The 17617-nt window shown below is 48.6% G+C and overlaps 2 protein-coding genes across 4 annotated transcripts; both read right to left on the bottom strand.

The window, feature by feature from the left end:
• Window positions 1–25: 25 nt before the first annotated feature.
• On the bottom strand, window positions 26–7141 carry PEX11B (peroxisomal biogenesis factor 11 beta). Of its 2 annotated transcripts, XM_059674825.1 has the most exons (5): window positions 6861–7141; window positions 5999–6114; window positions 5405–5606; window positions 996–1436; window positions 26–406 (listed from the first exon to the last, which is right to left on the bottom strand). In XM_059674825.1, the coding sequence occupies exons 1-4, from the start codon at window positions 6914–6916 to the stop codon at window positions 1031–1033; spliced, it is 780 nt and encodes a 259-aa protein (XP_059530808.1). In that variant the 5' UTR covers window positions 6917–7141; the 3' UTR covers window positions 26–406; window positions 996–1030. The 2 variants fall into 2 exon arrangements, with proteins under 2 accessions (XP_059530808.1, XP_059530807.1); XM_059674824.1 differs by having other exon boundaries at window positions 26–1436.
• Window positions 7142–10925: 3784 nt separating this feature from the next.
• RBM8A (RNA binding motif protein 8A) lies at window positions 10926–15091 on the bottom strand. Of its 2 annotated transcripts, none has more exons than XM_059674764.1 (6): window positions 14933–15091; window positions 14610–14669; window positions 14456–14530; window positions 13946–14082; window positions 13559–13695; window positions 10926–13421 (listed from the first exon to the last, which is right to left on the bottom strand). In XM_059674764.1, the coding sequence occupies exons 1-6, from the start codon at window positions 14997–14999 to the stop codon at window positions 13376–13378; spliced, it is 522 nt and encodes a 173-aa protein (XP_059530747.1). In that variant the 5' UTR covers window positions 15000–15091; the 3' UTR covers window positions 10926–13375. The 2 variants fall into 2 exon arrangements, with proteins under 2 accessions (XP_059530747.1, XP_059530746.1); XM_059674763.1 differs by having other exon boundaries at window positions 14456–14533.
• Window positions 15092–17617: the final 2526 nt, after the last annotated feature.

Below are 17617 nucleotides of genomic sequence, written 5' to 3' on the forward strand. Positions count from 1 at the left end.
AGAACACACAGGACCAGACCAAACATCAATGAGCAAAATGATCTTTAATGGGCTGGCCTAGAAGGCGTGCTCTCCATTGTGGGCGGGGCCCTAACTATTTACACAGAATCATTGTACAATATTTACAGGAAGATGTTAAGACACAGCATCATTCTGGGTTGGCAGAGAAGGGGTAAGAACAGGCTGCGAACGAAGCCCTGAAGTCGAAGTGTAAGCCGAAATCTGCAGATGTGAGTAGAGGGAAGGGTAAGGACCAAGTCATGAGCGAGGTTGGTGAGGTAGCCATGAGGGAGGAAGGGGAAGCAGCGAACCACTTCTGGGGCATGAGGGAAGAGTCCACTGGGACATAAATCTTTAAAATTATAGTCTGGAGTCTGAAGGGGGTAAAATCTGCCACAAGCCACCTCTGTGAGGAAAAAGAAGGCAATTAGAATCTTACAGAACATACCTTCTCCCCTACCAAAAACTCATTTTGCTGCTGATTAAATTCCTAGGACAGGGGACTGTGAAGGGGAAAAAAAAACCAGAGACAGAATCTAAGATTTAAGAGACAAAATCAAGAGTCAAGAGAGACACAGACAATGCAATGGAGGAGGAAAAGAACAAAAGCTCCAGCAGATCTAAACACTGGAATCATCCTACTGACTACACACGTCACCTTTCCTCACCTCATCTTCCCCAAAGCTCCTCCCTCTACCCCGGGGAGGGGGAACCATTTTTCTGCCAAGGGCCATTGGATATTTATAACATCTTTCATGGGCCATATAAAATTATCCACTTAAAAATTAGCCTGATATATTTGGTCAACATTTAATTAACTCACCCCTAATGCCTTGGCAGGGCCAGACCCAATGATTTTGCGGGCCTTATACGGCCCACGGGCCAGACGTTCCCCACCCCTGGTTTACCCCTAAATCTCTGGATTTTAACTTTAACGAAGGAGTAGGGTTAGGATGTGGCTGGGACACTGGGGACAATCTAAGATTCCATCTTACCAAGTCAGGTCCCCTCCTTATCCTGCACCAGAACATCAGGGCTTGAGTCGTAGCCAAGGGCAGATTAGGGTGAGGATAGACAGGATGGAGGACACGAGGCCACAAAGCCCCACAATCCCCGGGCCACAGCGCCAGAGGCCTAGTTTGTCCAGTGGAATGAAGAGGTCACAGGCATTTCTGACTACATCCAGCAGAAGCGGGGGATTACCCCGAAGGACCCGAGCCAGGAGCAGGACTCGGAGCTGAAGCTTCAGAGCTATTTGGGGTAGGCCTCCTCCTGGAGTCCCTGGATCCCCAGGTCCCCCAGTCTCAATTCCTCCTGGGGCTCCTCCTCCAGAACCCTTCTGTCGCCGGCTATAAACTGAAGACTCTTGTTCCATCAGTAGGCGAATCTCATAAGCATCCCGACTCAAATTCATGATGAGAGAAAACAGATAGTACCTGAGATACACAGGACGGAAGGGTCAGTAAGGGCACGTGTACCCACTTAGCATAGCCAACAGAACACTCAAAAATTTTTTTCCCGCCAAAATGCAAAGGATTAACATCAGAACCCAGAAGTGGATGTGTACTAGTGCCCACTATTAGAAATGTCCTCCCACCTTTCTCTAACGAATATGTTCACAATTACTTTAAGAACCTGGGCTAAAGTTCATGAGCATCATCAAATCTTCCAAGATCAACCTCAACTTTCACTTTTCTACTTGGCAACACATTAACACACACACATTAAACTTGACCTACAGTAATACAAACTTTTTTTTATAAATATGTTTTTTATTTCATAGAGAGGAAGGAAGAGGGAGAGAAGAATAGAAACATCAATGATGAGAGAGAATCACTGATTGGCTGCCTCCTGCATGTCCCCTGACCAGGAATCAAACCGTGACCTCCTGGTTCATAGAGCAATGGTCAACCACTGAGCCACACCAGCCCGGCAGAAATTTGTTTGAAAAGAATAAGCTTCAGTTGCTTCAGAGTTAAATTATAAATAACTTAAATCCAATCCTTTTATTTAACAAAACAAAAAAAAGAGGTGTGCTGGCCAGCGTGGTTAAAGCATCAGCTTGTGAACTGCAGGGTCTCAAGTTCGATTCTGGTCAAGGGCACATACCTGGGTTGCAGGTTCCCTGCCTCTGTTGTGGTGCGTGTGGGAGGCAACCGATTGATGTGGCTCTCTCCCATTGATGTTTCTCTCTCTGTCCTTTCTACCCATCGCCCCTCCCTTCCACTCTCTCTAAAAGGAAAAAGTATCTTCCAGTGAAGAGTAACAAAAAAAAAAAAAGGAGGCCCAGAGGTGGTAAGCAGCTTGCCAAATGTGTTACATTATAAATTCCTTAAGAACAGTGTATTTTTTATTTTGAATCCATTCTCACAACAGTGGTCTGTACTCCGTATGACTGTCCTGTCTCCAAAACACAGCCTCAGTGTAAGCACCTCTGTTACACTCCATCTCCACAGACCAAGCCACTGTCATCTCTTGCTTGCACTACTGCTTTCGTCTTCTGACCTGTCTCTCCATGGTCACTCTTGCCCCTCGCCCCCAACATAAACTCCTCTTCTTAAAAATCTTCATGGTTTCCTTCCTGTCACACTTAGAATAAAATCTAGATAACTTAGACAGGCTTACAGACCTGACATCTGACCTGCCTCTCTAACTCCACACTGCACCACTCTTTCTGTCGATCAGTGCTCCACCCACATTTGTTTCTTTTGATCCCGTCAAGCTTGTTCCTGCTTTGGGACCTTTACACGACTGGGTCCTTCTACTGAAATATTCTGCCTCCAAAATCTTCACACGGCTGGCTCTTTGGGTATGAGCTTAAATGTCCCCTTTCCAGAGAGGCCTGCTCTGACCCCCATACTAAAGTAGCAAGCCATTTACTTTCTAGCACGTGACCCGCTTTCAATTTCCTGCACGGCACTTACCACTGTCTGTATTTTCATTTATTCTTTATGTGTGTCTCCTCCCATTACACTGTGAGCGCCATAGGAGCAGGGCCTTGTTTGTCTTTGCCACTGGGTCCCTATACCTAGACCAGTGTCTGCTTATAGTAAGAGCTTGATAAATATTTGTTGAATGGTATGAATAAACATGGCATATAAACTCTTCTAGGTAGGTGCTTTTCCAGACTACTTCAATCATGCCTCTGTCTACAGCCCTCATACATTGCATGTCATGTGGAAAAATAACACAGAAATGGAGATAGAAAGATGCTAACTAATATAATCTAAGAGAACAGAGAATCATAGCATAACAAGAAACAAATATAGATGATATGTATACAGATAATTTTATTCTGAAATCATATTTCTCTGCACCTTCATTACTTGTCAGCTCTTTAGTTCAAGCCAGATCTCTTGGCCATATTACGGCCTCTCCTCTTTCACCCTACTGCAATCCATTCTCCACACTGCAGCAAGAGAAATCTTCTTTAAACACAATTTAAATCATGTCATATCCCTAGTTAGAACCCACTGTACCTAGGATTTTTATTTTTTAATTTTTAATTGATTTTAGAGACAGGAAGGGAGGGTAGAGAGAGACAGAGACATTGATCAATTGACTCTGCCATGCACCCTGACCAGGGATCAAACCCACAACCTAGGTATGTGCCCTGACCAGGAATCGAACCCGCCATCTTCTGGTGTATGGGACGGGATGACACTCCAACTAATTGTGCCACACCAGCCTGGGCTAGGATAAAAATTTTCTAAAAACTAAACAAAAAAAAATCTTATTATTGTCTTTCATGAGTGATCTGACCCATCTACCCCTCCAGTTTGAAAGTATGCCTTTTACTCAATACTATCCATTCCGCTGACTTTCTTTCTATTTTTCTAATTCCCCAAAGTCTTTCTTGGTTCAAAGCCTTAGAAAATGCTATTTTCTGTTTGAAAAGGTGTTCTCTGCTACTGCTTGCTCTAACTTCTACTCAAACTTCAGGTCTTACCTAAAATATTATTTTTCTCAAAGAGTTCTTTCCTGATATTTCTTTCTTATTTATTTATTTTTATTGATTTCAGAGAGGGAGGGAAAGGGAGAGAGATAGAAACGGCAATGATGAGAATCAGTGATCAGCTCTCTCCTGCACACCCCTCACTGGGGATTGACCCCACAACCTTGGCAATGTGCCCTCGACCGGAATCAAACCTGGGACCCTTCAGTCCTCAGGCCGATGCTCTATCCATTGAGCCAAAGCTCTATCCATCAGGGCTCTTTCCTGATCTTTCATTCTTAGTGTTATTTATTTCATAACACCCTGAACTTTTCCTCATACACTTGGTTTGGTGCTTATTTTATATTTTTTATATATTTTATTGATATTTTACAGATAGGAAGGGAGAGGGATAGAGAGTTAGAAACATCAATGAGAGAGAAACATCAATCAGCTGCCTCCTGCACACCCCCTACTGGGGATGTGTCCACAACCGAGGTACATGCCCTTGACTGGAATCAAACCCGGGACCCTTCAGTCCGCAGGCCGGATGCTCTATCCACTGAGCCAAACCAGTTAGGGCGGTTTGGTGTTTATTTATCTTATATAATAAAAGGGTAATATGAAAATTGTCCCCTTGACCGGGAGTTCGATCAGGGGACAGGGCTGGTCTGCCAACTGCCCACAGCCCCTCCCCTCAGCCAGCCCGGCCCCCCTCCCCTCGGCCGGCCCGGCCCAATTGGGTCAGGCCTCTGGACCCCATTTGTGCACGAATTCGTGCACCGGGCCTCTAGTTTTAACATATGATTATCCCACTAGACCAGAAGCTTCATGAGAGCAGGAATCATATCTGTTTCACTCTCTGCTTTATTCCCTGGACCACAGTAAGCACTTACTAAATATTTATAGAATGACTGCATGAGCAAGTAGTGAGGAGAGTAACCTATGGCAGCGGTTTTCAATTGGTGTGCCACTAGAATTTTTAAAACATGCAATACCTGACTATTTAGCTAGGGGCACTGACCTCTTTTCCCTTAGTTTGTCAAGTAAAAAAAATGACAGTAGCCAACACAATAGCAATCCGGTGTGAATCAAAATTATTAAACCTACTTTTTTGTCAGGTGGGCAAAAAATGTATTTTTTGGTGTGCCATGGAATTTTAGTAATTAGTTGATGTGTGCCATGAGATGAACAAGGTTGAAAATCGCTGACCTATGGTATAGATAGAAGCAGAATTAAAGTAACATCACATTTTCCCCAATCTTAGTCATTCATTATGGAAGAGCATTTGTCTTCCACCTCCTCCATTCCTTATCCTCTGACAGTTTAAGATGTAAGTGAAGATTAGAAGCTGGTAAGTGATTAAGATGTGCACGTTCTGGGAAGACCCTGAGAGATCTTGCTCTCATGAAGGGAAGTTATGTGATATGAAGAATAGAAAAGGTCTTGTAGAATAAAAGCACATCAAACCTGAATGAACGCTGGGCCCACTTCTCCTGGTCCACACGGGGGGCGAGTCCAGACTTCCCAGCCCACAGGACATTGTCACAGGCGAAGTACAAGGCTCGATTGAGGTGACTAACCGTGATGCAGAATCGCAGGACAACATCTGACAGGTGCACAGCGCGTTTGGCTGACTCGAGGGCATCTGCCGAGTTGCCCAGGCGGAGGACTTGTGGGGATCCGCAGGAAAAGGCAGGGGTTTGGAAGTAGAGAGGCGGAGAGCAAAAACAGAGAAAGAGAAAAGGCAAGAGGGTGCAAGTTGAGCAAGTGATAGAAACAAAAACAAATAATTTTTTAAAAGAGCAGAAACAGTTCATTCTTTTTTTACTTCAAATTTTAGTTAATGTGTGTCCCGGCTTCGTTTTCTCGAACTTGCCGTTTCTCCAGTCCTCCATCACACTCAGCCTCCGGTTGTCTTACCTCAGTGGGAGGCATGTAGGGGTGAATGCAAAGCCAAACGAGGGGGAAGGACTGGCAGGAGGTGGGAACAGGAAGGAGGGACGGAGAGAGAAGAGCTGGGGTGGAGGGAGTGTTGGGGTCACAGGGCCTCGAGCTACTTACGCTTTCTCCCCAGGCTCAGGTGGCCCTCCAGCTGTCGAATCTGCTTCTGCAGCTCAGGGCTGGCCCCGCGCTTCTGCAGTGCGTGGCCCAGAAGGGAGCAGGCGTACTGGGCGGCCCTGGGGGAGACAGGCAAGCAGAGGCGGGGACCTCCCGCACCTCCCCGCGAAAGCGCCCCCTAAGGCCAGGATGGGCTTCCCGTTCCCACTGCGGCCACTCCCTTTCCTGCTCCTCCGTCCACCACCCACTGCTTCTCCTTCAGGCCCGGAGCGGGGCAAGCACGGGGTACCGAGGAGCCCAGACGGGCGGGAGCACACTCAGCGCTGAGAAATGCAGAGACTCCACCGGGCTGAGCGCCGGGGGCAGAGGCGCGGGGCCGGCAGCACAGCGGGCAGTGCGTGGAGGGTGGGGTGGGCTGGGGGACCCCGCAGGGCAGACCCTCTTCCTTGGAGGTGAACTAGGCTCCCAGGCCTGCAGCGGAGCTGAGACCGGAAGGCAGGACGGGGGCGGAGTCCCGGCGACAGCGGGAAGGGGACAGGGAGACTTGGAACCGGTCCTCGGCTCGGGGCAGAGTCCGGCCACTCGCCACCGCTCTCCGGGGCCAGCGCTCCCGCGGCACCGCCGCCCAGCGAGGGCCGTGCGGGTCTCCCGTGGACGCGGCAGCCCTGAGCGAACCCCGCTGGCCCTCTCGTGCCTCAGTTTCACCATCTTTCCCGGGGGCAGAAACGAATCCGCGCCCGGCCGGCTCCCGCAGCCTCGCGCCCGCGCGGCCCCCGAAGCCCGAGTTGGCCCTTCCTGACCCCCGTAGCTGAACTGACTTCGCCGCACGAGGGTCTGCGGGTCCCGCCCCGCCCCCCGCCCGCACCTGCACAGCCGATCCCGGGCCTGGCTCTGGGCGCTGAAGCGGACCCAGGCGTCCATGGCGGCGCCGCTCCCGGCCCCGCGCGCCCCGCCCCGCCTCCCGGCCGCTCAACGGGGCCTCGCGAGGGACAAACGTCGTCAGGACCGAAGGCGGTGGAGCCCGCCCCGGAGGCGGCCTTTCCGAGAAGTGCTCGCCTCTGGGTCTCGGTGCGCGCGACTCAGTTCCAAAGCCGCCTCATCAGAAGGTCAGTTTCCCCGCTCGCCCTCAGCCGCACATTCCGCTTTAACTATTCGGGAAGGGGGCGGGGCCTGGGGGGCGGGGCCTGCGGGAGGGGGCGGGGCGAGAGGCGCGGCGGCGCTCCAGCTGCGGCCGCTGGGTTAGGGTCGGAACAGCCCCGACAGGCACACGCTCCGGTCGACCCAGGGCTCCGGGACTAAGTAAATCTATGGAAGTAGAAGCCAGCGCCGGATCCCAGGGCCCTACAGGATCCAGACCGGTGTCGCCAGAGCACAGCAGCAGCCCGTTAACCCTTCAAACCCACACCTCACCCACCCCTTTCCCTTCCAAGTCACCATGTCTGCAGGCAAGGCACCCCTTGGGGTCGGCGGAGGGGAGACCTGGGCCGGATTAGGAGTGAGATGAAGGCTCAGAGTTGCCCACCTCGGCGGCAGCCAAGGTCCGAGTGCGAGTGGCCATTGTGCTGTTTGTTTCTTCCGCTGGAGGGAACCTGGCGGTGCTGCGGGGACAGGGCCGCCACCCGGTCAGCTCCGCCCAGCTCCGCCCGTCAGGTACGGGCCCATTCGCCCAGTTAGCAGCTCTAGATTTACTGGTCGCTTTTGTGGTTATGCTCCAGATGCCACCTGGGCTATCACTGCTCAATGGCTGGCCAGGGACATCGCATACGGACACTCATTCCCGAAGCTAATGGCCATGTAGGCTACAGCTTTCTTGCCTGTGGCCATTGGGTTGGACCGCCACCCCCTCAGCTGTAAGGACACTTCTGGGGCAGCCTATGGACTTGTCTTCTGCTCGCCTTGCCCCCGGTGACTCACTTGTCTGGACTCAGGGCTGGACTGGACAGGAATTTGGGTACATAAGGTGAGCCCTCAGCGTCAAGGCATGTGGTTGGTGGTGGTCAGCCATCAATCCTCAGGGGGCAGTGTCTGATATTCGCACGCTAAGATCATTGCATGCTAATTGGCATCTCTGTTCTTAAAAGCAGTACCCTTTTATCCGCGCCTCTTCCTTCAGCTTTAACTACACTTCGTTTCCCCATTTGTATCCTCCCGTTCCCACCTTGCTTCAGGAGATCGCTGCAGAAACTCTAGGGCAGGAGGAAACGTATATGGGAGGGTCTGTTAAGAAAAGAGAGAAGCTGGGGTTTTGGCTAAACCTTTGTGGTGCCATGTTTTCTCATATGTGGAATCTAATCAACAAAATAGACTGATGAACAGAGTGGATCCAGAGACATGGAAGCATGGAACAGAGTGCGGAATCTCAGAGGAAAGGTGGGAGAGGGTGGGAGGTAATCAACCAAAGACCTTGTATGCAAATATGCACAACCCCTGGACACAGACAGTGGAGTGGTGAGGACCTGGGGCAGGGGTAGATGTGTGTGTGTGTGGGGGGGGGGGCATATGCAATACTTTCAACAATAAAGATTTTAAAAAACCACTTTGTGGTACATCCATCAATTAAAAAAAATAACGTGCATCATCTTCAGGTCCATCTAAATGCTCTAGCACAGCGGTCGCCAACTGGTGGCCCATGAGGTCCGAAAGGTTGGCGACTGCTGGTTTAAGGAAACCTTTGGAGCAGCTGTTGCCAACTGGTGGTCCATGAGGTCCGAAAGGTTGGTGACCGCTGCTCTAGCAAGGATAGAGCAATGAAGTCCTCCTGCCTTCAAGAAATTTATAGAGTAGCGCAGGAGACAAATTAATACAATACAGTGTAGAGTCAAATGTTATGCTAAAGGTAAGCATAAAGCCCTACCAGCGGTTCTCAACCTGTGGGTCGTGAACAATGAAAATACACCCTGCATATCAGATATTTACATTACAATTCATAACAGTAGCAAAATTACAGTTATGAAGTAGCAACGAACATAATTTTATGGTTGGGGGTCACCACATGAGGAACTGTATTAAAGGGTGGCGGCATTAGGAAGGTTGAGAACCACTGCTAGCCCGTTTGGCTCAGTGGACAGAGCGTCAACCTGCTGACTGAGGGTTCCAGATTCAATGCATTAGAGTCAAAGATTTCATCCTTAAAGCCTCAAATATTAAAAATTATTACAAAAAAGAAAAATTTTCACTGCCAAAAGTCTGACTATAGTTTATAAATATATACATATATATGCATATATGCATACATATATAAAATCTTCCAATAGTATGTTGCAAGTAGGACTTTTTTTTAATACATTTTATTTTTTTAAATATATTTAGTTTTTATTGATTTTTTACAGAGAGGAAGGGAGAGGGATAGAGAGTTAGAAACATCAATCAGTTGCCTCCTGCACACTCCCTACTGGGTATGAGCCCACAACCAAGGCACATGCCCTTGACCGGAATCAAACCTGGGACCCTTCAGTCCGCAGGCTGATGCTCTATCCATTGAGCCAAACCAGTTAGGGCAATTTTATTAATTTTTTACAGAGAGGAAGGGAGAGGGATAGAGTTAGAAACATCGATGAGAGAGAAACATCGATCAGCTGCCTCCTGCACAGCCCCCCCTGGGACACCCCCCCCCCCCCCCCCGGAGATGTGCCCGCAACCAAGGTACATGCCCCGACTGGAATTGAACCCGGGACCTTTCAGTCCGCAGGCTGACACTCCATCCACTGAGCCAAACCGGTCAGGGCAGTAGGACCTTCTTAAACCCAAGATTTAAAAAGAACTTGTTGCCTCCGTGTAAAAGGAATTACAGTTGGGTTTGTTCATATGAAGTAAATTTTAGGTGTGGACTTGGGGGTTAGAAGCCTGTTTTTGTTGCACTGTTTGCTTGTTTCGTTTTGCTTTTCTTCCTGAGTCTAGGGGCTCTACCACTACTAGCTATATGACTTTGGCTAAATCATTTGAAACCCATGGGCCACAAGATGAATTTCATAATTTCTTACAGCCTGACCTGATTAATAGTTGCAATCTCCATTTGCTTCAATGGCAAACTGGTGGTAACATGATGCATGTGCAAAAAGTGAGATATTTTTGGTTCCAAAATAGTCTGCTCTTGTGTAACTCTGCACAACATATTCTGTATGTTGTATTTAAAATAACAGTGTTAAAAATGTTTAAAACAAATTTATTATTGATTTGAGAAGAGAGGAAACATCAATTTTGTTGTTCCACTTATTTATGCATTCATTGGTTGACTCCTGCAGGTGCCCTGACTGGTGATTGAACCCGCAATCCTGGTGTGCGTATTGGGATGACGCTCTAACCAACTGAGCTACCCAGCCAGGGGGGAAAAACACCACTTAAAAAAAAATGTGGTGGTAGTGCGATGGACTATGGGGGTAGTTAGAAATTAGTCTGTAACCTAAAGTTTCCAAGTATCAATAGTTAAAAGGTTATAGGTAAACTGCATATGAAGTAGGGAGAGGAGGCAGAAGTAAGACTACGGATCAAATGGAAGTCCAGGAGCCTGACCTTTGTTTCAGCCACTTCTCAGTGTCAAGTATTTCTAGGCAGAGTGCAAAGAAGAACACCCCAGAACTCCAAACCCCCAGAATTATATGGACTCAAGATGGGGCAAGAGGAGAGACCAATGTTCGACGAGCTCAGCGTTAGTCAATGTCCAAGCAGTTCATGCCATTGTGTCTACGGCTGATACCATCTACCTTTCCTAAAAGCCCCTCCACCTGCTGAAATCACTTTTCCAAATGCCTCATATTTAGGAATCTGATACCTACAAAGCTTGCCTTTTACCAAATGAATAGTGTGACCCAAATCTACCTTACCTGAACCAAGGCACTAACTTACTTGAAGCTCAAACCTGAAAAATACTCTTTACTGATTCAAACCAAAAACTCAGCAGTTTACCAAAAAGGGGGAAGGGCAGCCAAGAGCATTTGGAAAATGTTAAATTTTATTATTTAACATTGTTTCACTATTATAGTTACTGTACAAAAGTCTATTACTAAAGGTCACTTCAGAGTGGTTGCACAATGGCCTGAAATTTTAACAACACCCATTTTACACAAGCTTTTTTCCCACAGAATTAATCAGACACATCAGGAAAATCATTTCAGCTAAAAATGTTGGTGAGGTGGTAGAGAGATCCTTTTATAAAGTGCAATATTTAGCATAGTAATTAAAAAAAAAAGAGAGACAGGATTCTTTAAGTCCCAGGATTTAACAAACTTAATGGTTAGCTCCATAGCCTAAGGCAGTGATGGCGAACCTTTTGAGCTCGGCGGGTCAGCATTTTGAAAAACCCTAACTTAACTCTGGTGCCAGGTCACATATAGAAATTTGTTGATATTTATTTTATATATTTAAATGCCATTTAACAAAGAAAAATCTAATGGGGGGGGGGATGAGAACACATTTGTAATACCTTAATAAAAATAAAAAAATAAGAAAAATCAACCAAAAAAATGAGTTTGCGTGTCACCTCTGTCATAGGTTCGCCATCACTGGCCTAAGGGGAAACAGAGATTTTCAAGATACATTTCTAACCTTTTAAATATTGGCACCATGGATGAACCATCAACTCAGCACTGTAGTGTTCTGCATAGATTCAAGTGTGACAATGGTGGGCAGGTCGGGGGAGGTGGAAGGGGACCGGTTCTAATGGTCCTCAACCCCACTTCAGCTGTTGCTATTCCATACCATCCGCCAAGCTGGCCCAGGCCCTTCACTCTGTTACCAAAGGCAGCTTCAAGGCTCAATGGCAAGGGAGTACCTATAACCTCTTCTTCTGCTGCCCATTCTGTGCCACTGACTGCCATGACCATCTGCTATCACCGCACTGTCTTCAGTGTGTCTAGTTCCCCGACAAGGAAAGTGAGACCTCAATCCCCAGGCTCTCATGCATATCCTCAAACAACTGCCTCTGGTCTCATTTATCTGATAGCTACTTATCAAGCCAAAAGTGAGATTCTAACTGTATTTCTAGTACCTGATGCTGCATATAATTTTCTTGAATGCCTCCAATTCTAACCAACCTCTAGCCATCATCTGAACTTGAGTTAGGTGGACAAGGATTAAGGAGAAACGTGATCACTATTCTCCTTTACACTCGGGACACCATGATGTCTTAAAGTAGACTTAGTAGCTTCACACAGCACAACACCTCAAGCAAACCTTGCCCACCAGTGTGGCTCAGTGGTTGCGTGTCGACCTATGAACCAGGTCAGGGCACAAGCCTGGGGGGCAGCCTCTATCCCCAGTAGGGGGTGTGTAGGAGGCAGCCGATCAATGTTTTCCTCGCTCTTCCACTCCCTTTCTCTCTGAAATCAATAAAAATAGGAAATAATTAAAAAAAAACACCAAAACTTTTCTCCAGCATGTCTGTCATAATCCATGGGGGAAAGGAGCACACAGTCCCAAGGTTTGAAGGAGAAGAGGGTCTGGAGCATTCTCTTCCTTGTAGGGGAGAGCGCCACCTCACCGCCCACCCACCAATTCACCCTGTACCCAGGTCGGAGCTGAGTGGTTCTGAACGGCAGTGTACTTTCTAAATCCCAAACCTACCAGCGAATTGGCCCTCCGCCGCTCCTTAGGCAATCACCCCGTGTCTGTGCACCTGCGACCAGCCCTGCTGACTTCGCTGACCCCTGTCCTCTGCCGGACACACTACTCGCTGGTTCTTTCCCATGATGCTAACTGGAGTTCCTCCCAGCCTCCTCCTCTTCTCTTTGGCCTCATCAGTGCTCCTCTGGATCATCTCCAAGGGGCCTTCACCCTTGGCTGCCAAAGTGGGCACCAAGAACTGTGTATAGATTCCTCTAGGGACAGAGAATGTGGGAGAATGCCCCACAGGAGATTTGAGCCCTTCAGCAGCTGGAGGCACAAACAAATGTGGCAGTACAGGCAGGAGAAACAAAGAAAACATTCCTGTAACACCCATTTGCTCAGGACAGAGTATACAGGAACAGAATAATTATTCGTTAATATCCTGAAAACATCTCACTTCTACCCCTGCTCTTAGCTCCCAAGACAATGAAATACCTTGAGCAGTGTTTCTACTTTGACTCTTTGAGGCTGAGACTATGTCTCCTGTAGAAACTCACTGCATTCAGTTACTGGGAGAAGTGCCTTCCCAGTGTCCCACACTGCCTACGGTAAAGAGCACTGCAGAGCTTGCAAGGTTAGAGCAAGAAAATAATTTTAAATATAGAAAACAAAAATGGGACATTTATTTATAACTCAACCCCCCCACCCCCCCCCAAGTTCCAAAACACTAAGAGGGTAAAGGATTAAATAGAAACAGCAAGTTCCACCCGGGCCCCACTTCTCCAAGGCTGTGTGGTCACATGGAATCTCTGCAGGAACACCTGGCCAGCAGAGGACCTGTCAGCGACGCCTCCGGTCTGGACTCCTGCTGCGCCGCCGGCCACCCCTAGGAAAAGGGAAAGGAAGGGTGTTGTTGGGGGTGATGGGGGGGGAGGGGAAGGTCCGTCAGAGGGACCTGCAATGTCCTTTCTCTATTTCGCTCATATTCCCTTCACCAAGGCAGTGTCTGCCCCTCCACCTTACCTCCTCTTGCCCTTGGGTGGACCCCGAACAAAACACCAGTCCACGCTGATCGGCTGTCCCATCAGATCCTGGCCGTTGAGTCCCTCCATCGCAGCCTGGGCCTCCTTGTATGTTTCATACTCAACGAGAGTATACCCCTAGGGCAAGCGAAGGACGGCGATCAAAACCCTGTCCCACCAAGCCCTGTCCTATCAACTTTAAACAGCGTGCATCACACATCCCTGCTGTATACCCCGCAGGTTCCTCCGCTCCTGTCTCCGCTGCGTCTAACAAACTCCATTTCCAATGTCATTTGGTTTCAACTTTGCTCCTGGCCGACCAGCCCAACCAGGGGAGATCTGCCCCTGCTCAGGGTGATGGGGGGAGGCAAGGAGTGTAACTCGGTACCTTCAGGTACCCCGTGCGCCTGTCCAGGTTGAGGTGGATGTTTTTAATTTCCCCATACTCTGCGAATTTGTCATGGATGTCTTCCTCCGTGGCTTCCTCGTGGACCCCGGTGACAAAGAGAATCCAGCCTTCAACAGCTGCGGAGGGGAAGGGAGGGCGGTGAGCACAGGGAGAAAGGCTTACAGTGGTTCTCAACCTTCTGGCCCTTTAAATACAGTTCCTCATGTTGTGACCCAACCATAAAATTATTTTCGTTGCTACTTCATAACTGTAATGTTGCTGCTGTGATGAATCGTCATGTAAATATCTGATATGCAGGATGGTCTTAGGCGACCCCTGTGAAAGGGTCGTCCGACCGCCAAAGGGGTCGCGACCCACAGGTTGAGAACCGCTGCAAGAGGACCCCGGCAGCAGGGTGAGTGCGACTGCAGACCTCGGCCCTTTCCCGCGGGTTTGCCTCCACGTCCCCCAGCTCCCTGCAGACACGCCGCCCACAGGTCCGCTACTCACAGCGCTGCGGGCCCGGCTCGTCGCCATCCTGCTCCACGCTGTCGTAATCCTCCCGCATCCGCGCTCGAGAGCCCTCTTCTAGGGAACACACCCGAGATCACCGGAAGGCCCCCTTTCCCACTGTCCCCCAGGACCCCATTTTCTTCACACTCACCGGAGCCGAAGCCGCGGCCCTTCCGCTTCTTCGCCTTTTCTTTCAGTTTGTGGATGCTCTCTGGAACCCCACAAGTGAAAGAATAAGTGCCAAAGGTAACATGTAGAACAACAGCCTCTTTCCCCAGACATTCTGAGCGCGGACCCCACCACCGCCTGTCCCGTCTAGCCCCGCCCCACGCCGCCACCGGGGGCGGGGTCTGCAGGCCCCGCAGCCCGTTGCCCCGCTCCCGCCTCCCCGCCGGGAGGAAGGGGGATGGTTGCCCTATTACGTCCTTCCTTCGCACCTTCCCCGCTTCCCGCAGCCGCCTCCACTGTCCTCACCGTCCCCATCCTCATCCATGGCGAAGTCCTCGCCGCCGGCCTCGTGAAGATCCAGCACGTCCGCCATCTTGCCTCCCTGTAACCCGCGTCCGTGCCGCTCAGGAGCTAAGCGCTCAGGCTTTAAGCGCCTCCGGCAAGCTGTCGCGGAGGGGAAAGGTCACCAGTCCAGCTGACCAATCAAAAGCTTTCTCTAAGTCCCGCCCTAGACGCGGTGTAAATACGCACGTGGGGGTGGGCCTAGTCCGGGACGAGCCGGAAGTGCCCATGTCGCCATCTTGAGCAGGTCGGAAGCCGGAAGTGCTCCTGTAGTCATCTCGAGCAGGTCGCGAGCTGAATGCCGCCCCTGGGCGGGGACGCGCCGGCCGCGAATCAATGGCTTCCTCTTATCCGGGGCCACCGAGGAGAAATGCTGCTGGCAGGGGAGCCCAGCGTGATTTCTGTAGTGGAGGGTTGCCTTCTCTCACTCATACTAGAAAACGGAAGTTGAAGAAAGTATTTTTCTTTCAAAACTTCCAGGCCTTTACCCTGTTCCGAGGAGCAGCAGGATCTGTGATGTGAGCATTAAAAAGAAAAAAAAAAAGTTCGGTCTGCAACGCTGGCTCGCACTGCGCACGAATTTCTCTCTTCAAGAAACTAACAGACCTGGTTGTCTGTGCAATTCTTTTGGCGAGACAGATGCCAACTTTTTCTCTTTCTAAGGCTAATCCCCAACGTTCCCCACCACCTCGGGGGAATTAATAAAAGATCACGGCTTTAAACAAAATAGGGGCTTTAGCTTCCTGGGGGATGTGGCGGATTTTTCGCTTTTAACAACCTAGGAGTTGAGCCCAGCTGGTGCGGTTCGGTGGTTGAGCGTCAACCCATGAACCCTGAGGTCACGGTTGGATTCAGGGTCCCGGCACCTGCCTAGGTGGCAGCTCAACATGTGGTCTATCCTGGAAAATGTTCCAGATGCACGCGAAAAGAATGTATATTCTGCTGCTTTGGGGTGAAGTGCTCTGAAGATACCAATTAAATCCATTTGGTCAAGTGTGTCATTTAAGGCTGCCTTCTTGTTGCTGTCCTATCTGGATGACCCATCCATTGGTGTGAATACGGTATCACCATCCCCTACTGTGGCTGTACTACTGTCAGTCTTTCGTTTCATGGCCATCAAGATTTGCTTTACATACTTAGGTACTCTTGTGTTGGGTGCATAAATGTTTATAAGTGTCACATCCTCTTGTTGGATTGCTCCCTTTATCATTAGGTAGTGTCCTTATTTACCTCTTACTATAGCCTTTGTTTTAAAGTCTGTTTTTCCCTGGCCAGTGTGGCTCATTTGGTTGTGCAGTGCCCCGTGCACTGAAGGGTTGCCAGTTCAATTGCCGGTCAGGGCGCATGCCCAGGTTGCAGGCTCAATCCCCCGTGGAGGGCATGCAGGAGGCACCCATTCATGTTCTGCTCTCACATTGATGTTTCTCTCTCTCTCTCTCTCTCTCTCTCTCTCTCTCTCTGTCCCTTTCTCACTGGAAATCAATTAAAAAATTTTATAAAAATAATGAAGTCTATTTTCTCATATAAGTATTGCTACCCCAGCTTTTCTTTTCCTTTCCATGTGCACTAAATATCTTCTTCCATCCCTTTACTTTTAGTCTGTGTGTATCTTTCATTCTGAGGTAGGTCTCTTTAAAAAGACTCCAATACAAGCGGTTACTTCGAATTCTGCTTGTTGCAGACACATAAAAAGACTCCAATACTTTTGGTTGGAGTATTTAAGTCATTTATATTTAAAGTGATTATTGATAGCATGTATTTAGTGCCATTTTATTTTTAAAACTATGTTCTGTTGTTGTTTCTCCTCTTCCTCCTCCTCCTCCTCCTCCTCCTCCTCCTCCTCCTCCTCCTTCTCCTCCTTCTCCTCCTCCCCCTCCCCTCCCCTCCCCCTCCCCTTCCCTCTCCCTTCCCTCTCCCCCCTCCCCCTCTCTCTCCTCCACCTCCACCTCCTTGAAAGCCCTTTAACATTTCTTATAATACTGGTTTGGTGGCAACAAACTCCTTTAGCTTGTCCTTGTCTGGAAAGCTCTTTATTCTCCTTCAATTTTAAACAATAGTCTTGCTGGGTATAGTAGCCTTGGTTGTAGGTCATTGCTTTTGATCACTTTGACTATTTCATGCCAGTCCCTTCTGGCCTGAAATGTTTCTGTTGAGAAATCAACTAATAGTCTTATGGGAAATCCCTTGTAGGTAACTAACTGCCTTTCTCTTGCAGCTTTTAAGATTCTTTTTCTATCTTTAACTTTGCTATTTTAATTATGATGTGTCTTGGTGTGGGCTTCTTTGAGTTCATCTTATTTGGAACTCTTTGCACTTCCTGGACGTGTGTGTTTTTTTCTTTTACCAGGTTAGAGAAGTTTTGGGTCATTATTTTTTCACATAATTTCTCAATCCCTTGCTTACTGCTTTCTGGTACCCCTATGATGCCGATATTGTTATGCTTCATGTTGCCCCAAAGGTCCCTTAAATTATCCTCACTTTTTAATTATTTTTCTTTTTGCTGCTCTAATTAGGTGCTTTTTTCTACCTTGTGTTCCAAATTGCTCATTCGATCCTCTGCTTTATCTAACCTACTATTTTTTCCTTCCAGTGTGTTATTTCAGATATTGCATTCTTCATTTCTCACAGGCCCTTTTTAATGGTTTCTAT

Source organism: Myotis daubentonii, chromosome 18 (genome assembly GCF_963259705.1).
Source record: "Myotis daubentonii chromosome 18, mMyoDau2.1, whole genome shotgun sequence".
Taxonomy (NCBI): Eukaryota; Metazoa; Chordata; class Mammalia; order Chiroptera; family Vespertilionidae; genus Myotis; species Myotis daubentonii.